Source organism: Thalia democratica, chromosome 2, assembly GCF_965202585.1.
Source record: "Thalia democratica chromosome 2, ktThaDemo2.hap1.1, whole genome shotgun sequence".
Classification (NCBI taxonomy): domain Eukaryota; kingdom Metazoa; phylum Chordata; class Thaliacea; order Salpida; family Salpidae; genus Thalia; species Thalia democratica.
Genome location: NC_139166.1, coordinates 15,040,281 through 15,059,173, shown reverse-complemented (window position 1 = coordinate 15,059,173; position 18,893 = coordinate 15,040,281). Strand labels below are relative to the sequence as shown.

At 25.7% G+C, this 18,893-nt stretch overlaps 1 protein-coding gene across 1 annotated transcript; it reads left to right on the top strand.

Moving 5' to 3' along the window:
- The first annotated feature begins 9,860 nt into the window (after window positions 1-9,860).
- LOC145850076 (uncharacterized) lies at window positions 9,861-13,595 on the top strand. The gene is made up of 5 exons (XM_082955222.1): window positions 9,861-9,957; window positions 10,603-10,773; window positions 11,243-11,440; window positions 11,735-11,952; window positions 12,435-13,595. The coding sequence occupies exons 1-5, from the start codon at window positions 9,861-9,863 to the stop codon at window positions 12,717-12,719; spliced, it is 969 nt and encodes a 322-aa protein (XP_082811348.1). The 3' UTR covers window positions 12,720-13,595.
- Window positions 13,596-18,893: the final 5,298 nt, after the last annotated feature.

The window sequence follows — 18,893 nt, the reverse complement described above, 5'->3', positions numbered from 1 at the left end:
CTAATTAGTAAAGAAAGACATTTATAAAGTTTAGTTTTGGATTTTATAATCAAAACTACAAACTTATTTAGTTTTAATTAACAAAAATGAAAATAATTTTTAAATTTTCTGACTTCGATACGTTCGTACATTAATTAGCTTTTGTTTAGTTTTATATCTATAAAAGAAAACTCGTTTTATTGTATGTTTGTGACTTTAAAAAAATTTATGGTTTATGTAATACAGTATTTGTTCGCCCGCTTTTAATTTTAACTTTTTTTAAATGTTAATATTAAGTGTTTTTAAAACAAATTTAGTAGCATTAGTAATTTCTATTGTAATAAATTGAATAAAACTTGCCTTGAAATTATAAATGTTTTAACAGAAGTTAAAATTTATTACTTTTAATTTAGAAAAATGTTATCTTCTTGATACTTAACATCTTTTAGAAGTGTTTTTAGTAATCACAGTTTAATTGGTAAAAAATTGTAATGGTATACCAATTTCCCTGCTATTCTGTTAAGTTGAACCTAAAACATTATAAAATCAGTCAACCAGAAAGCAAACTTTAATTCTAAGATACATTTAAATGAACCAGCCTCAGTTTGACCAAAGTGTGTTCTAGTCAAGACTTTCCAGATGTTGTTCCAGATTTGGACTTGATCATTTTTTTAACTGTTTGTTGTAAAGTAATTTTCTATATTTATATAATTTATATTTTGATTTGAATTCCAATTTACCACATTTAAAATACTTTATATTGTTCATAGTTCTATATATTTGTTAGTGTTTGAAATTGTTCTTTAATACAATATGTACATTTTTTGTCATGCCCAGTTTATGTAGAACATCATTTAGTATTATTAGCACAGTTTAGGTTTAACTTAATTGTGATTTGTAGTGTAAGTTTAATATATACTTATAAACCTTATAAGTTAATTATTTAATTATCTTAAAATCCCTGTAGGTTAAAAAACATCAAAATTTAAATAAAAAACTGAATGTCTTTTAATGAAAAAATTACATTTTACACTAATTATATACTTATACATACTTATAGATGTTTATTGAACAAAAAATGCGCTCAAATATTTGGTCCTAGGACCTGGTATGCTGTACGAAAAAACCTTTTGGTTATCGAGTCATACACCAGGATAAAGTTTAAAGTCATGTCTAGGACAATATGTATTATATATATTTAAAAAAAAAAGATAATTAAAAAACATAGGTTATAACTTCATAGAATATACTTTATGAATACTGTTTTACTTTAAAAACTATATTTTTTGTATTTGTATTTCATTGAATCCTAAAGATCTATGAACTTATAATTATTATTAAAATACGAAAATTTTTTTGTATATAAAGTTTTAATTTTAACTTCTAAGTTTTTTTTCTGAAATATCATAAAAACTTAAACTAAAATCAGTTTATTAAAACTTTTTGTTAGTTAGAGATAATTGATATAACACTTAAACAGTACACAGGGTTGCCAAAAATCCTGGATTTTGTGAATTTTTGAAAAAACCTGGAATTTAGCAATGAAATCACGAAAACACTTGGAAATTTAAACAAACGTAACTAAAAAACCTAGAATTTTAAGTAACTTTTACATGGAAGTAGGAAGTTTTTTATTTGACACAAAAATCTATTGGTATAGAAAAATAAAAATTGTCATCATCAAAATTTTTTTTATTAAAATCACATTAAAAGAAGCTTGAAGAAATTTTTTCGATGTAGTTATACTGTTTAAGACAATTTTTACCTTAAACTTAATTTAAACCAAAGTAGACCCCAAAATGTGGAATTTAAAAAACCTGGAAGAAATTTTGAAAGTCTGGTGAAAATTTGCCACAAACATTTGGCAACCCTGGGAACAAAACGTTTGCAAGTACATATGTAGGTGTGTTTTCTTTTTGACTGTGATTGTACATATATGTTCTTCTGTTAAAAAAAGCTTTTAAATCTCATACTACAGATACGTTATAGATCAGGATTTCCCAAAATTTTATTTAGAAGGCCCCCTTTAAAGAAACTGAAAGCTATGGCACAACAAGATTTTTCTAGAAACTACCATTAAAGCTGTCTAAGACCTTTTTTTTGCTGTTCTTCATTTATTTCAGAATATCTGGTGTAAGTTTCAATTTATGGTCTCATAGCCCCTCTTCGCCCAATTTAGGAATACTGGCAAAGAAGGGCCATGAGACCAATATCAGCTCAAAATTATTATAATCAGCTCAGATTCTAATAATAAACTAACAATAATCATAAAAATATCAAATGTCTGTTAATGATAAAATTGCTCTTTAAACTTGACAAACTCAATTGATTTTCAAACTCAAATAGTATTGGTAATACAAAAGTCTAAAATTGTTTACAATAGTTTCAGACAATATAGCTAGTTTATTGATTTATTTTAACCCACAACTTTAGAAAATTTTAGTTTTTTATTTTATCTTATTACCAATATCTTCAAAGTCAATAAATTAAACTGATTTTTTTTTAATTTTAAATAGTCTTACGATTTTCGGCAGAGGCACCGTTAAAGTCCAGATTTTATAAGATAAAAACCTTATTATAATGTTCTTATTATGATTTCCATAAAAACCTCATTATAATGTCATGAAACTATTAAATTTATATTTTCAATACGTTTCAACCTACTTAAGCTTTATCAAAACAATGATATTAGCACCATATGGCACACTATACATATTACAGAAAGTAAACTTTCGTTTACATATATTTTTTATAGTTTTAGTGTTTTGATCCTTCTAAACAGCTTTTTTTAGTATCAAGTAAAGGGTTTTTTAAACCCTTATAGTTTTTGCTCATCTCCTCACAAAAATACAATTCTTTTTATAAAACCTGGAGTGAAAAATTGTTTTATCTAAACATATGTTAATTAAAGTATTGACAACTTTTGGTTATGTTTACACAAATCGAGAACTTTTTGTTGTTAAATTTATAAACGAACAACAGCACTTTACTTTCAGGAATTATGAAAGGCATTATAAAAACACCCGACGCTCGTTTCACAAATACCTCCACGCCGAAGAACAAGAAAGTTCACGCCAGGAGGCTGTGGTTCTCCCCGATAGCTGACGCGTTTCATTACAACGAGGACGGCACGTCATACTACGAATCTGTGAGAGTTAAAGATAGCCAAAGTAGAAAAAGCAAAAGGCATCAGAAGATGGTTGATGAAAAGTATGTTCAGGCTAAAACTGAAACTGAAACTACAGAAGGTGACACGTCTAGTTACGATGCTGTAAAAGTCAAAGAATTTCGCAGCAAAAATCAAAGTGGAAGTGCTGACAAAGGTGTTCAGGCTAAAATTGAAGAAACGGTCGATGGGTTGTCTGAATTTCAAAAGGCGAGCGTTGGAATGCTGATGTTTCTTTTTCATTTGCTCATGTATTATTTGGAGAATTATTGAATTTTTAAGTAAACGATTTCAATCTAACTTTAAGTAGTTTTAATGTTTTAGAAGGTTTTTTTCCGTTTTAATGTCGTAAAACATTTTTTGTCTATTAGTTGATGTATAGATAAAAGCCTCTTGGTCAATATGATATTATTTTAAATATTTCTAAAGTTAATTCACTCAATTTAGTTCTGGTTCTCTTAAAACTTACCATTTAACTTGAAATATTGTTTTCATTGTTTTTAAGTAAGGTAAACTATTTCCTTTTTTTCCAATTTTTTTCAAAAGATTTCAAATAAATAATTTAAAGCTCATAAACTAAAATTCATTTAAATTGGGTTTTTCTTGTATAAACCTTTATTGTAAGTTGAAATTAATTAGTTTATGAGTATGATTAGGGTAAAACTGTTTAAATAGTAAAGCAAGGTTAGTAACGATTGATTTGTTTTAAAGTTACTAGTAGTTTTTTTTACCTTTTTTCTTACATAGAAATTAAAAATAATTTAATTAATTGTATAAAATACAACGAACTAAAGTTTTAGTAAAGTTTATATTTAATTCATAGTACTTTTAAAGTATTTTTTTCAAAATTACTTTACTTTAAAATAAAGTTTACAATAAAGTATGTAATATTTCTTATAATTAATGATAGAAGCAAACATTTAATGAACTTTTTTTTTGTTTTATTTCAACAAAATATTTCTACAATAAATAAATTATAACCCACAAACTATAATATTAAACTTGATATTTACTTGAGGTTCGTTAGTATATAATTGTTTAATTGGGAGATTTAAAAAAGATGGCGGATTTGTTAGACTTTTTCTATTTACATGCAGTTTTTTCCGATACGCTTTGGTGAATTTTTTGGTAAAACTGTTGAAGTTAGACTATGAGTTAGAGTACGCGTTTATTAAAGGTATATATGTATAACAAATAATTTGTAATAAAAATTTAACCAATAACAAAAAATAAAACCTTAAGCTTTAAAGCAAATTGGTATAAAACTAAATGTATATGTAGCAGTCCGAAAAGTTCGGCCAATACTTGAAGCCTTATTTTGTGCCTCTGCTTAAAAGTTTGTAGTGGGTAAAATTTAAGCACTATCTCCTTGAATTATCTAAGTTCTTAAGTGTAGCTTGAAGGGTGATAACATATTTAAAAAACATGCATTTTTAATTAAAAAATATATGCGTTTCTTGTTTATTTATTTTTGAATTATTTTTGTTTTTGGTAACTTTAACCTTAAACAGCTGTGCGACACAAAAATGGTAAAATACTAAAAATAGCATTAAGATTGTAATTTTGTTTTGAAAGGTTTAGAGTTTAATTAATATAAACAATACTATTTTTTAAATGTTGTTTTCATAAAGTTTATTTTGTCACAAAGTCTTTAATTCAATTGTCATAGTTGCCAAACATAGCCGAAAACTTTAAGCCTACCATAATACATTTCACAAACATTACAATAAAACAAAATGAAGGGATAAAGCCAAAACTGACATGGATAACTGTAACATTTCGTTTGGATAAAACATGTCCACTAGATGTCAACGTTTAGAATTACTATAAAACAACTTTTAAAAACTCAAAAAAAAAGTTATCTTACCAGTCATGAAATAAACCGGTAAATTTGTTTTCATTGTCGGTTTCATATGCCTTTGTTCAAGAAAAATCTTAAACTACAAGCTATTCCGAGTAATAACTCATAAAAAAGTAGGGAAAAAATGCATTGTGACCTAATTATAACTATTCTTATTCATTCGTGCGTCATCATAAAGGTCATACTATATCGCTAAGTTCATGTTTCATATATAAAATTAGCAATCCTCGGTTGTTAATTTTACGTTCACTAGTTACACTACAAAAAAGAATATGTGGTTGACTAATATTAGGCCTTATTATTTCGAAGTTTTGCCTTGAATATTTTATTTGCATTTAACTGGCAACGAGACACTGTAAACATTTTTATTTTGTTTTCAGCCTACTATAATTTTTTTAATAAAATAAAAAACAGAATGTTTAGAGATTAACTGATATGATAGTTTAAAGCATATAATATAGAAATATAGTTTTTTTTTAAATAAACATAAAAGTACTGTGTTTTACAATGTCTTTGAAATTCTGAAGCTAACAACTTTCGCCGTTGAAAATTACTTAAACAGTAAAATAAATAACTTTAAGTATAAAATAAAGTCATAGATTTAAGTTACAGTTGACTTTACTTGAAAAATTATATTGGACCTGAATTACATTATCTAATTTATTTTGAATAAAAAACTTGTCAGCTCAGTAGGTTTAGTTTCAACATAACGTCAAAATTTCAACATAAACGTTACTATAAGTTTTTTCTTTCTTAATTTTAATTTAATTGTTAATTAACTAAATCAACTAAAATTATTTTACTTTTATCCCTATGTTGTTATCTGTTTTTACCAATCCTTATAAAACCTATAAAATTACCTTTTTTTACGGTATTTTTTATGAACTTTTGTGCTAGATAGATATATCCATATTTTATGTGTGAAACAGTATAGTAAATGTAGTTTTTAAACTTTTCTTCTTTATAATTTTAACTATTAGTTAGACAAAAACTAAAATGCTTTTTTCAGGAAAACTTTCAGTAGTTAAGTAGCAACATTGTGGTTATTATACATATTAACATAATTATTATTAAGTTATTATATATCTTTATACATAAGTCGTGACGGATTGTCATAAGTGTTTTATTCATACCACATGTTTATACTGCATTTGTTTATATTTCAAACTGTGGCACGAACTTACTTGAAACAAACACCATTAGCGTTTCCAGCAATCTATTGCAGAGTAAAAACTTCCTTTAAATTGTAATTAACATTGAAATAAGTTTGAAGCTAAAACTTGGCTGGTTTTGTTAACAAGTTCTTGATTGAAAACAATAGTTAAAATTGATATTGCTCTAATCACGTAACAAAACATTTTTGATGAGTTTTAAATATTTGTTTCAATATTTTTTTAGCCTTTCAACCAATACTAGTCAAATACTACATAACCAGTATTTCATTCACAAAAAAACAATTGTTTTTGTGAATTTTAACAAGAAACGGTGAATCATTCTTTCCTGTGTAAAAACAACTTTCATTGATAAAACTGTTGCATAACTTTTTTTTTATAACTTGTTTTGTAGTAAACAGATTAAGAATGTGTTATATAATATAAATTACTTAAATAAAGCAAGACTAGTCGTAAACAGCAATTGTAATTGTTTACTTTATATAAACAAACCAACTTATATTTAAAAAAACTAACTTATTACAAAGCTATTAATTTCGTACTGATTTCTATTTTTAGTTTAAACTACATTGCATTTAAATAATATTATAAGTAAAATTTGGTTAATGTTTTTTTGCATACAAAATTAAACTTTATAAGCTTTTTGTAAACTCTTAATAAAAAGAACAAAATAATGTAAACTAAAAAATATAGTTCACGTTTTAATGAACTTTTTATGTTGTTACATAACTTAGCTTTTCATTCATTCTAGTCTAATACAGCAGTTACTTTTGTACACAGTAATGATAACAAAACCAGAATAATAAGTTCGTTTAAAATAACAAGACAACTTAAAGTTTCAAAACAAAAAGCCTATTGTTTACATTAAAACTTGCATGAGAAAGTAACAAAATGCCCACACGCCAGAATTTCCGAACTTCAAATGCGTAACGTTGTTGATTGGCAAAAAATACTGAGTAAAAGTTTCATTCCGCGAACGAAAGTTAATTTGCATAAACGAAAAAGTTAGGAAATTTTCGGTAAAAAGCAATTCGCTTGAGTTTTGTGTTCATTTCGTTGAAAGCGGTAGATGTGTTAACATACTAGATAGGCTAGACTGGAATTTCAAAACTTTTCTTTAAGTAGAAATGCTTAAATACAAACTAAACATATAGAAAAGTTTTGACTGCTAAGAATCTTTTTTTTTTTTATAAAATTTACTATAACCGTTTTAAATAAAAATATGTTGTGTTTTTCAGCTAAAAAAGTCAAAATAAAGTGTGATCGAAAAGTCAAATTCTTATTAATAGTATCAAAAGTGTATAATTTTTGCTTGATAAGTCAATTTTTTTTAATCAAACGTTTGTTGTTAAAAGCTTAGCAGAAAAGTAAAGTAAAGTCTTAGCTACTAGTAATTAATGACGTAATGCTTTGTGTAGAATTTTTACATACAGTTTTAACCACAAGCTTAAATTTGTTGAGTAAAAGTTATCAACTAAACTTTTGTTCTAAGCAGCTTTCGTTTATAATAAATAACAAAATCTAGTTTTTCAGCTTAGGTTAAAAAAATTGGCTACAACATATTTATCACTTATTTAAAATTAAAAAAGTGTAGTTGTGTTTTTGAATGTTTTTTTTTCTGGTTTGATTAAAGTATTTAGACTATTTTGAGTTTTATCTGATAAGCATGATATAAAGCAGTTTTTTGTAGGAGATTTTAAACAATAAAACTTGTTGTAACTTAATTTTTCAGCTATGAATAAAAAGTTTTCTGTTTAATATTTCAGTAGTTCTAAAAATGTTTTTTTGTGTATTCAAAAATAAATAGTGGTATAGATACAACTAACTTATACTTGCATATTATTAAATAAAACATAAGGAGATGTATAACTTTTTTGATTAGCATACTATTAAAAAAAAATTATACTTATAAAAAATATCCCAAACAAAACTTATGAGTACTTAAAACTTTGTAGTTTGTGAAGTTGATGAAAGTTTTGAAAAGTATTGAATTTTATTTGAAATTTTACTTAATAACTATTTGATAGTGCTAATTATAGCTTTATCGGATTTTTAAGGTTAGTTTAGGTTAGCGAATAGTGTTTTTATTTTTTATTTTTTCCTTAACCTTTAATCCATTTTTTTTAGTTTAATTGCCTTCTTTTTCTTAAACAGCGAGGTGTTTCTCAAAATATGATTTAAATCACAGCGTGTAGTTAATATCTTATTTGCACCTAAGTAGAACTTTTACATTCGTTTATTTTGTTTATTTAAAGGTTTTCACTTGCAAAACAGAAAACTTTGTTACAATGTTTCCTTTTATTAAACTTAGACAAATTAATTAACTTTTGAACTTAAATTTTGAAACTTATATATGTATGCAATTGAAAAACATAAAAAAAGTCTTAAGATATTTAGTATGTTTCGTTAGACACATTTGAACAGTTATTTCTTGACAAACAGAACAGTTCTATTTAAAAAATTTTATGCAGAGTAAAGATACGTTGAATTTATTTTATTGATGAACGATAAGTAATTTAATTAGAGCTAGTTAAAAATCGTTTGTTAAAGTCAACCAAATTAAAAAAATGATAATTTAAAGTTTTAACATTTATAGTTAAATGCTTTAATTATATAAGATATAACTACTAACCATTTAAAAAACGTATAGTTTTCTTAACCAAAATAAAATGATAACAACTTTTTCATGTGTTTTTTAACGTTTTTATGACCTTCTTAATCCAATTTTTTTTTTTTTGATTTCAAGTAAAAGTTGATTATACTATCATTTTGAAACATTTTCTGGTTTAAATACAATCGTTGAAAATAAATATACAAAACTATATTTTACTTATTTTGCCTTACTACTGTTGCATATTTCCTTTAAAATAAATGTTGTAAAAAATAATTATATTTATTTCTACTGTTATCAAAATAAAAACACTTGAATTACAAATGAAAGTCAAACGCTATTTCAACTTAAACGAGATTAATTTTAAGTGTTTTTTTCCAATTAACTTTCATTAAAAAAAAAAACGTTTTACGTTTTCAAAAGTCAAAAGTTAATGCATGTATGATTAAAATGAACAGCTTTATTATTTTTAGTTGAAAAATGTTTACACTTTGGGTCAAGTATGTAATTGACTACTTTTATAAATTTTTAATTTAATTAAATTTTGTTTTTCATTATCTTAATCATATATATGTTTACATGTATAAATACATATAAAACCCAAGCACTATTTTAAATTTAACGCGATATGCTTGTAGTTAAGTACGAACAGTTAGATTTAAATAACTTTATATTTGTTCTGTTTTTTTAAAGTAAGTTCACAAAGCAAAGTTTTTTCAGGCATTTTATGTTTTTATGTACAATTTGTTTTTTTTAATTTTTGTAAGGTTTTATTTTTAAAAGCTTATGAGTATTTTAAGTTTTTAAAGTTATAAATATTTTTAAAGCTTTTACGTTTTCTATATGAAATATTTATTTGAAAACTTATAATTAAATCTTATTAGCTTTTTCATTAGTAAAAGTTATTATGTATTCTTTCATTACTTAAAATGGAAAAAATATACTTTTAGATTTGAATTTTTTTCATTCTAAAAAGTTTTACCTTTGGTCCGTTAAATGTTTTTTCATGAACTTGTAAAACAACTTTTTTTATAAATTTTACAGCATATTTTATAGTTTATTAAAACAATCATGGTTGTCGTAAAAAATATAACGGAAGGGGCGGACTTTGATGTGGATGAAAAAAAGCGGTTAGCTACAATACTGGCTAGCTCACTATTTGGAATAAGTAAGTTTCATGTTCTCTTATTTACGTGGTATAATTAATTTTTATGAGTTTTAACTTGCTTGTTTTCTATACATTTTGAGATTTGATTGTAGTTATTTACATGATTTTAAACAATCATATACAAGTATTATGTGCTTAAAAGTATTTTGTTGACCATATAAATAAAGGATACCACCAACTTAAAACAAGATTCTATGATTTTTTGAAACAATCATTTTGTTTTATCAAACGAAAGGATTAAAAAGCAGCGTTTTACAGCTAAAAATTTTAATAAAACTCATTTATGATCAACTTTTAAACTAGCAAACTTTGAAAATATTGTATACTTACAAAAATTTTAATTTTATCAATTGACTAATAATCTACTGAACACAGAATCAACGTAAATTAAATGAACATAAGCTTCGCTTTACAACTAAGAACTGCTGTATTTATTACAATTTTAACGAATTTTAACATGAATAAATTTTAGTAAGATATTTATTTCCACAGTACCAACATTATTCCTCTAATTTATGAACTACAGCTGATAATTTATAATAGAAAAAAATAATAAAATTTAATCAGTATTTACTTGAAACAATTTAAAGTTAAATTATATTAAATCTAAAATTAAATAATTAATTTTTAAAAATTATATCACAGTATCGACGTTTTTCCTCCTGTTCATGATCCACTCCATCCGGCTGAAGATGTCTTCATCCCGGCAGACCAGGGTGAAAGGACACTGGCTGATGCGGATCTACTCCATAATATCCGCCTTCATAATATTAATCATCGTGTCATTGGAGATTGTCGAACTTCACTTCGATACCAGTTTGTCTATTTTTTTTGTATTCAGATTAGAGATGTGGTTTGTAAACATACTTCCAAATTTTAAAAGTAGTTGTCAAATTTTCTGTTGTATCAAATATTTCAAAACTGACTTCTTATAATGCTAACTTTATATAGCAGTTGTACATACAAACTTGCACTTTTATACATGTTCGCAGACGGTTTATAACTATTTTGATTTAAGAAATCTGTTTTCAAGTTTCACTAAGAGATCGAAGCACCTTATACGTAAAACGTGCTTAGTTTACTGTTAACTTCTTTAAAATAAAAGAAATATGTTTCTCTCCACACATAAGAAGACCAATAAGTTCATACTTTTATATTTCAATAAAAAAAACAACTAGTTTTACAGACTAATAAACCGTAGCAACCCAAACCTTAAGCCAAACTGTAGTTCAATCATGAGTTCAAGATTTATTTCTTAATTTTACCAATTAACTTTCCTTCACAGACAAGGAGATCAACTTGTGCGGGACGCTGAAGGTTATCAGGAACCTGGGATTCGGAGCCTCCCTGTCCTTCATCGCGTTCGTGCTGTGGTTGAGGCAGAGACACTTCTACCTGCAGAAGACCACCAGGCACATCACCAACAAGTTCATGAGGTGGTTGAGCCATTGGAGCGTGTACATAATGACCATAGCTGCTGCTGGTAAGAATATTAGTAAAATAATATTAATATTATTTTCTTATATTATCAAATTGAACAAAAAAATATACTTTTATTGGGTCAGTGTATATTATGATAACAGCTGCTGCTGGTAAGAAGATGCGAGAAAAAGTTACAAAAATCAGCTACTGCATACTTTTAATAAACCTATATGAAAAGCTGTTTCATTCTTATATCCATTTTTTCTTTTATTCAACCTTAACAAATGACAAACTTAGTTAGTATTTTCAGAGCATCTTTTTCACAAAAAATTTAAACATAATAACCTTCCTACAGGTTTAGCCATAGCGGTAGTGACCACGAGAACCTACTCCGCAACGGACGTCGGGTGCAAACCGGATCCCGGGGAGATCAAGCACTTACCTGGGATCACAGCGCTGGTGGTGACGGTTCTGTTCAACGCCATTTACGTCAGCCTGTCCACGTTTCCCTTGATCAAGCACAGAATGACGTCGAAAGTGATGTCGTCGAACCAGCTGGACAAGTACTTGCAGGTTAGGGGATTGTTTTGTAGATGAAGTGAACAATTTTATTTTATACACAGTATAAACAATTTTAGTTAATTGGTAGAGTTAATTTATTTCAGACTCATACTTTTAATTAATGACTTACACAGCTACTACATAAAAATATACTTCAAGTAATGTTTTTTGTTGTTTTTTCTTACTTAACTAAAACCAACTTCTGTAAGGCTTTAGATTTATAGAATCCAAATTTTAAAGAAATCCTATACAGCATGTTCACTTTCATCAACATACACTGATTTTGTTGCATTGAAACAAATTCTAAAATGTATTTTTCTTTTAATTAAATATATAATAAATAAAATCAACCATTTAACTTTTTGTTATAACTATGTTCATTCAGCTTTAACAAACATATAAAAACTTAAAACAACATTTCAGTGCAACAACTAACAAATAAAACCATCCAAGCATTTTTTTTAATTAGAATTAAATATAAACCCCCCAAACAGGTAATAAAGAGGTGTTTCATCTGTACCCTGATACCCGTCCTGTGGTCCTGCCTTTCGTTCACCATGGAAACCGTGGTCCTGAACGACACCTACACGGTCCTCATCCAGCTGGTGTACGACGTGGACATATTCGTGCTGTGGGTGTCCATCGTGGCCTCGTACCAGAACTGGCCCGACGTGTTCGTGTTTTGGCGGGAAATAGTTGACGACAGGAAAAAGCGTGCGTCCGAGGTGACCAATCAGCACAAGAACAAGTTGAGCATAAACCCCTACAGCAGCGGGTGAGGATTTTTGGCGGGAAAAGTTTGTGAAAATTTTGGCGGGAATTTTTTTGTTGCTGCGGTTCAAAGCCAGGACTGTAAACATTTTATTCTTTTTCCTTTTTAACTTAAAATTTTACAATATGATATATTTCACTTTAGTTATCTTTATAGTTAGTTTTGTTCTTGCCCTAAACGCAACCAAAAACGAAACGCTTTTTTAGCGGATTTTTTTTTGATGACAACGTTGTTGTAATAAAACTGGGAAATTTAATTGATTGTTGAATTAAAGAATTTTATTTAGTTTTAAGATTAATTTATAATATTTTATCATCGATCACTACATTTTTTTGATTTGTTTATTTTCGGGTCAGAAAAGTTTTATTTTGTTTGTTGTGATTTTTTAGCTGAAGATTAGCGAAGTTATTGCTTATAATCTTTTTTTATGTTTTGTGCTAGTTAATAAAAAGTAATTAAAGCTTAGTAATAAAAATAACTTTTTTGATGCTTTTTTTTACTAATACTTGATTTTCTTTTTTTCTTTGTCAACCCGTATCGCAGCAGGTCATGCTTTTAGCGGGAAGTTTTTGACAAGGTACTTTTATCATATTTTGTACTTTTTCGTTGTACGTTTATAAGAAGGTCTTTATTCTCATAAAGCTACAAACTAATTGTAAAGATGTACGATGACTCTAATACCTATTGACCGTTTCTAGAGTTATCTTATTTTGGTGTTTAAAAGCTGTTACTTAAGTTTTTATTAGTATGTTATAACTGTTTCAAATATACACATTTACTAATTTAAACGACAAAGTTGTTTGCACTATAAAGCTTATGTTTTTACTAACTAATAACATTTTATTTGTATTGGTTTTAATTATTGTATTTGCATTTAACATTTTCAGCCACAAATATATACAAGTTTAAATATTATCTATATATATTATTTGTTTTAGCTAACAGTATTAAACTTTATACTGCCATTGATATTGTATAAGGTTGTTTGAAATACATAGCATTATTTTTTTAATTTAAAGTTTTATTGTTTTTATATTTTTCTTTACTTAAAACGCTGTAAATTCATATAACTATTCTTTGTTTGATTTTTATGGCAGCTACTTATTTTGTTAATTATTTTTTTCAGTGTTATAATTTATTTAAATAATAAACTAAGCTGTTCCACAAAGTATTTTTAGTTAGTTTTCAGTTAAATTAAAAAATCAACAAATAATTAATAAATGTATTACAATATAATAATTTAGAGACTAACCGCAAATATCAAAACTTTTGTTTAATAGTTCATTATTATAGAATTCTTTGAAACTAAAAATTAAAATAATTTTTGCTGATATTTTAATGAAACCGTATGTGAGTGTGTTATGCACAGAAGACTTTTTTTTTGCTTTAAAAAACTTTTGGAAAATTTATACATTATTAGTAAAAAAATATTCATATTAAACATGATTATTTATAAAAGTTTTGATAAAACTCATCGTTTTAAACAAAAATATGTTTTTACAAGGCAGTTTGATAAAACAAATATTTAATGTTGCAACAAGAATAATCTAAGTATAATAACCTATTTTTGATTAACAAAATGGTACAAGTTTCTAAAAATAAAATTTTAAACAACAAATAGCAAATTGACTAAAAATTGTGTTTGATCAGTTTCACTTTATGTCTAGTTCAAGATTTTTTGTGTAGAAACTAAGCGTACAGCTAGTAAAAATAAACATATGAGTTTGAATTAAAGCAAATTTGATATATAACAAAAAACAAAAACCTAACTTCTACTGTTATTATAAACAATAGTTGTTAATAAATTTTTATAACAATTGTTTTACCAGTTTAGTATTTTTTAAACAATCTCTAAGTTTTAAAGCAAAGTTAATGAAATTTTGCATTCAAATATTTTCAACGAGACTAGAATCATTTTTTTAACTTGAACAACTTTTATTCTAGTGTTTATCAAGCTATTCTTCAGACGTTACAATCTTAGATGCATTGTTAACAAAAAACTTAATCAAATGTATTTAACATTCAATGGTTTCATTTATAAACTATTTTTACATATTGTTTTACATAAGTTATAACTTAAATACTGTCGTTTACTTATACTATTTTCTAGCAAAAGCTTCTTTTCATTTTTAGGTCAATTAACTTTTAACTAACTTGACAAGCTTATTACAAACTAATATTTTTTACATTTGCTTTCATACGTCCTTATATTCAGAGCAGTTGTTTACATACGTTTTTCCAATATATATAGACTAATTATTTTTGCTTTAAACTTTTTTAAAGTTTGTAAAAGACAGAGCTTCAAGCTTATGTCTGATTTTTCATTTTTCTTCTATGAATTATGTTTATTACATAAACTTAATCACATGTTAATATTGAAAGCACTTGTTTACATATTTAATTCCCAGTACCAACAAAAATAACCCCATTATATTACTAAACAGAACATAAGCAATCACGTAGTGAAATTCATGCAAATTAAACCACGTATTTATAACGCACTTTCTTGTAATATTGCCCTCATCCGTGACTTATTTGCTCGAATTAGTCACGTAGTTTAGTTGTTGATAAACTTTTTAGATAAATTTTGGCACGCTGTGTTGAATTTGGACTTTTTACCTCTGGAAATTTAAAATTTGATTCGATGAAAACAATTATCGCAAACTTGGAACTAACCTTAATCCTTTAAATTTCTTTTTTTTATTTATTTTTACTTCTCATAGACTAAAAAGATACGTACATTTCAAAAAAGTTTTAAGTTTTAAATTTTTATCAAAAAACGATGTTTTTAGTAACTATTGCATAAATGTTATTTCAATTTTCGTAAAGTTAAACTATAAAATACTTAATTTTTTTAAGCCAACGATTTAAGCTTATATCTGTATAAAAAAACTACTACCAAGCTAATATGTTATTTTAAAAATATTTACAGAATGTTTTTATACAAACTTTTACTTAAAAGCTCAAAGAAAAACGTTTTTTGAAAAACAATAAAGTTTAAGATTAGTTTTTTTTCAATGTCAAAATTTTATTGTTTTTGGTATTCTATCAAATATTAAAAGTTTAAGTAAAAAAAATTTAAAAAATAACAATTTGGCTAATCTAAACGATATCAAGTTACGAGTTAATTTTATGGTTGCCAAGTTTTACATTTAAAAGACGTCATGAACTGTAATATGTTTTTTTTAATTAATAAATAACAAACTTGTACTTAAGACTTCATAAACTTTAACACTTACGTAGTTTTTAAAGTTTGGTTTCACATTTACAAAAAAAAAAAAGTTTTTGTTTAATATTACTTTATAAGAGTAAAAGTCAAAACTAAGTTTCAAAACCAAATTAAGCCATTATTAAATGTAAAGAATTTAGTTTTAAAATTCTTTAAATTTTTATTAACTGCCTGTCTCAAAAGTGAGATTTTGGTTAGCTTTTTAGACTTAATCCAAACAAACATTATTTTATTCTAAATTTAAAGATTTTTTTCCGTGTCTGCATTTTTATGTATAATCTGTCTTTTAAAGTTGATTTTCAGTAAAAACTAACAAATTTTAAACTTCGTGTAAGTACAATTTTGCTGAAAAAAGTTTAGTTTCAACACTATAACTTTTAAATTATGCAGCCAAGGAAGGATTTTTTTTTTTTTTACAATTTCGACCATCGAATGAACTGTTAATCTTCCTCGTTTACTAGGAAAACACCCTAGTGTAAAACAACAGTTAATTAGTCAAAACCATTTGTTAATTTAATTTTAAGGCCTTTTTTGGGAAATTATTTTAGTGTATATAAATATTCTGTATTTGAAGAGACTTTAGCTGTACGTATTTGAAAAAAATACGTTTAATTTTATCATCTGTGTTTTTAAAATAAAATATATCTACGATTAATATTTTTGTGCCTTAACTCATTTTCTTATAAACTTATGGAAAGTAAACATTATTAATAATGAAATTAACAAATAATGGTTTAAACTTGTGAAATAAAAGCTTCTCCGTACTTTTAATTGATTTTGTTGTACTCTATCTTGTGAGCTACAGTAAAGAGTTTTTAAATTTAAAGTGTAGAGTAAGGCTTAACTTAACTTAACTGTTTTTTTTTCAACAGATTTTAAAGCTTTAAATTCTTTTCTTATTTTGTTTCTTGCAAATTTTTAAAAATCAACAAAGTTTCATTTTATGTTAACAATGAGTTTAGCTTACGATTAAATTTGAATGTTAATGTTGTAGTTACTTGAATTAATTGTTTAAATCTGTTTTAGTTGTATAAACTTTTACATCTATTAAAATAGAGTTAAACTGTTTTTATTTATTTAAAAAAAAAACTGTAAAGACCTTTTTTCATGAATATGTGGTGTTGAAAAAAGCATGTTTTATACATAAACTATTTGAATTTTCTAACAAAAGTAAAACAAACCTAAAAACATATAAAAAAAAGTTAAATAGATAGAACAAACTTGCAAATTAAATTACATAATCGTTTAACGGATTTTAAAACGGTGATTCTGCAATAAAAGTTTTTTTTTATAAAAATGGTAAAGATGTAGAAACTGAGTAACTGTAAATTTTCTAGTATTTTTTTTTCAATAACAAAAATTTTTAATTTGAACTCATTTCTTTGTTAAACTTTTTTTTTCGATATATTGAAATTACAAAATCTACAAAATTACATAGAGTAACTCTTAATTTTATTGATTTATTGTCAGAGAAGAATTACTTCTACTTGTCTAGACAGAGCTATTTATTAAAGGCAGGGTTTCCTAAAGTTTACCATTACAGAGCTTTAGGTGACCATAAGCAGAAAACATGGTTGCCACTGGTCAACTGAAAAAAAATTTCCTGACTTTTCCTGACTTTTTCCTGACTTTTTACCAAAATTTTCTTGACTTTTCTAAATTATACTCTTAAATAAAACTTATTCTTAAATACATAATCTAAAACTTAAAACTATATAAAGCTTTCAATCTAAATTTAATACAGGTTAAAAACAACAGTTTTTTGCTGAATTCTATAATCAAACTTCCAGTACATCACTTAAACCTTCTGTGTATGATTGATGTTTGTATTAAACAGCTCTATCAGCAAAATAGTTGTATTATTACCTTATAAACACAGCTTGTCTGAAAAAAGACACATTTTTTTAGCATTTCCTAGCATAAATGTATCTAGATAAACAAACGATATATAAGGAACTTTTACAACTTAAACCTTGAATTAATAACAAACTTTCACAACTAAAATCTTAAAACAATAACAAATTTTTACAGTTGAAACCTTAAAACAATAAGGAGCTTTCACAACTCAAACCTTAAAACAATAACGAACTTTTACAGTTAAAACATTAAAACAATAAATAATTTAATCAAATACTGTTTTTTTAAATGTATGTACTAAAATTTATTTTCTCCGTTTTTTTTATTAGCACTTCAACCTCTTCATCTAATGAAGATATGGTTTCCTTCATCTGAACTGCATTCCGCTTCATTTTCTTGGCAGTTAAAATCATTTGCCTCATTTTATTTAAATCTCTCTCATCTGCTGCCCCTACACTTGTTGAAGAGAATTTTTTCTCTAAATTAAGCCACAACTTGTGGGCTTCATTTATTTTGGCACTCATTTATTTTTACTTTTATTTATAAAATATTTCCTCTTATCATTTAGTATAAAATTTATAACAAATAAACATACTCTTATCTACTTTAAAAACTTAAGTTACTCTACAAAAAATACAAATAATAAGTAAATTTAATCTTGGCATATACCTCTCTTATAACTTACTTTATAAATTTAAATAACTTTGAAAAATTATCATGAGGTAAAGTATAGACATTAACTTGTTACTTAAAGTACTAAACTAACTTCTTAGTTATAAAGAACAAACAAAAAACACTTTGATTCTAAAATTATGCTAGATAAACTTTTGTGTATATATCACAGTTTCACTATGAAAGTGTCCTTGTTACAGATCATCAATACTAAAAAGCTTACAAAATCTGCTTGTTAAGTAAGGTACTTGTTCAATATGTTAATAGAAAATTTTTGCAGTTTTGTGAAGGATACTTTACTAATTTATACCAGATGAAGGCATTGGAAATAAAATTTAATATTTTTTTTAATTTCTAGGAAAATTTTAGAATTTTTTTCTGACTTTAAAGGACTTTTAATTATTTTTTACCATTTGAAGGCTT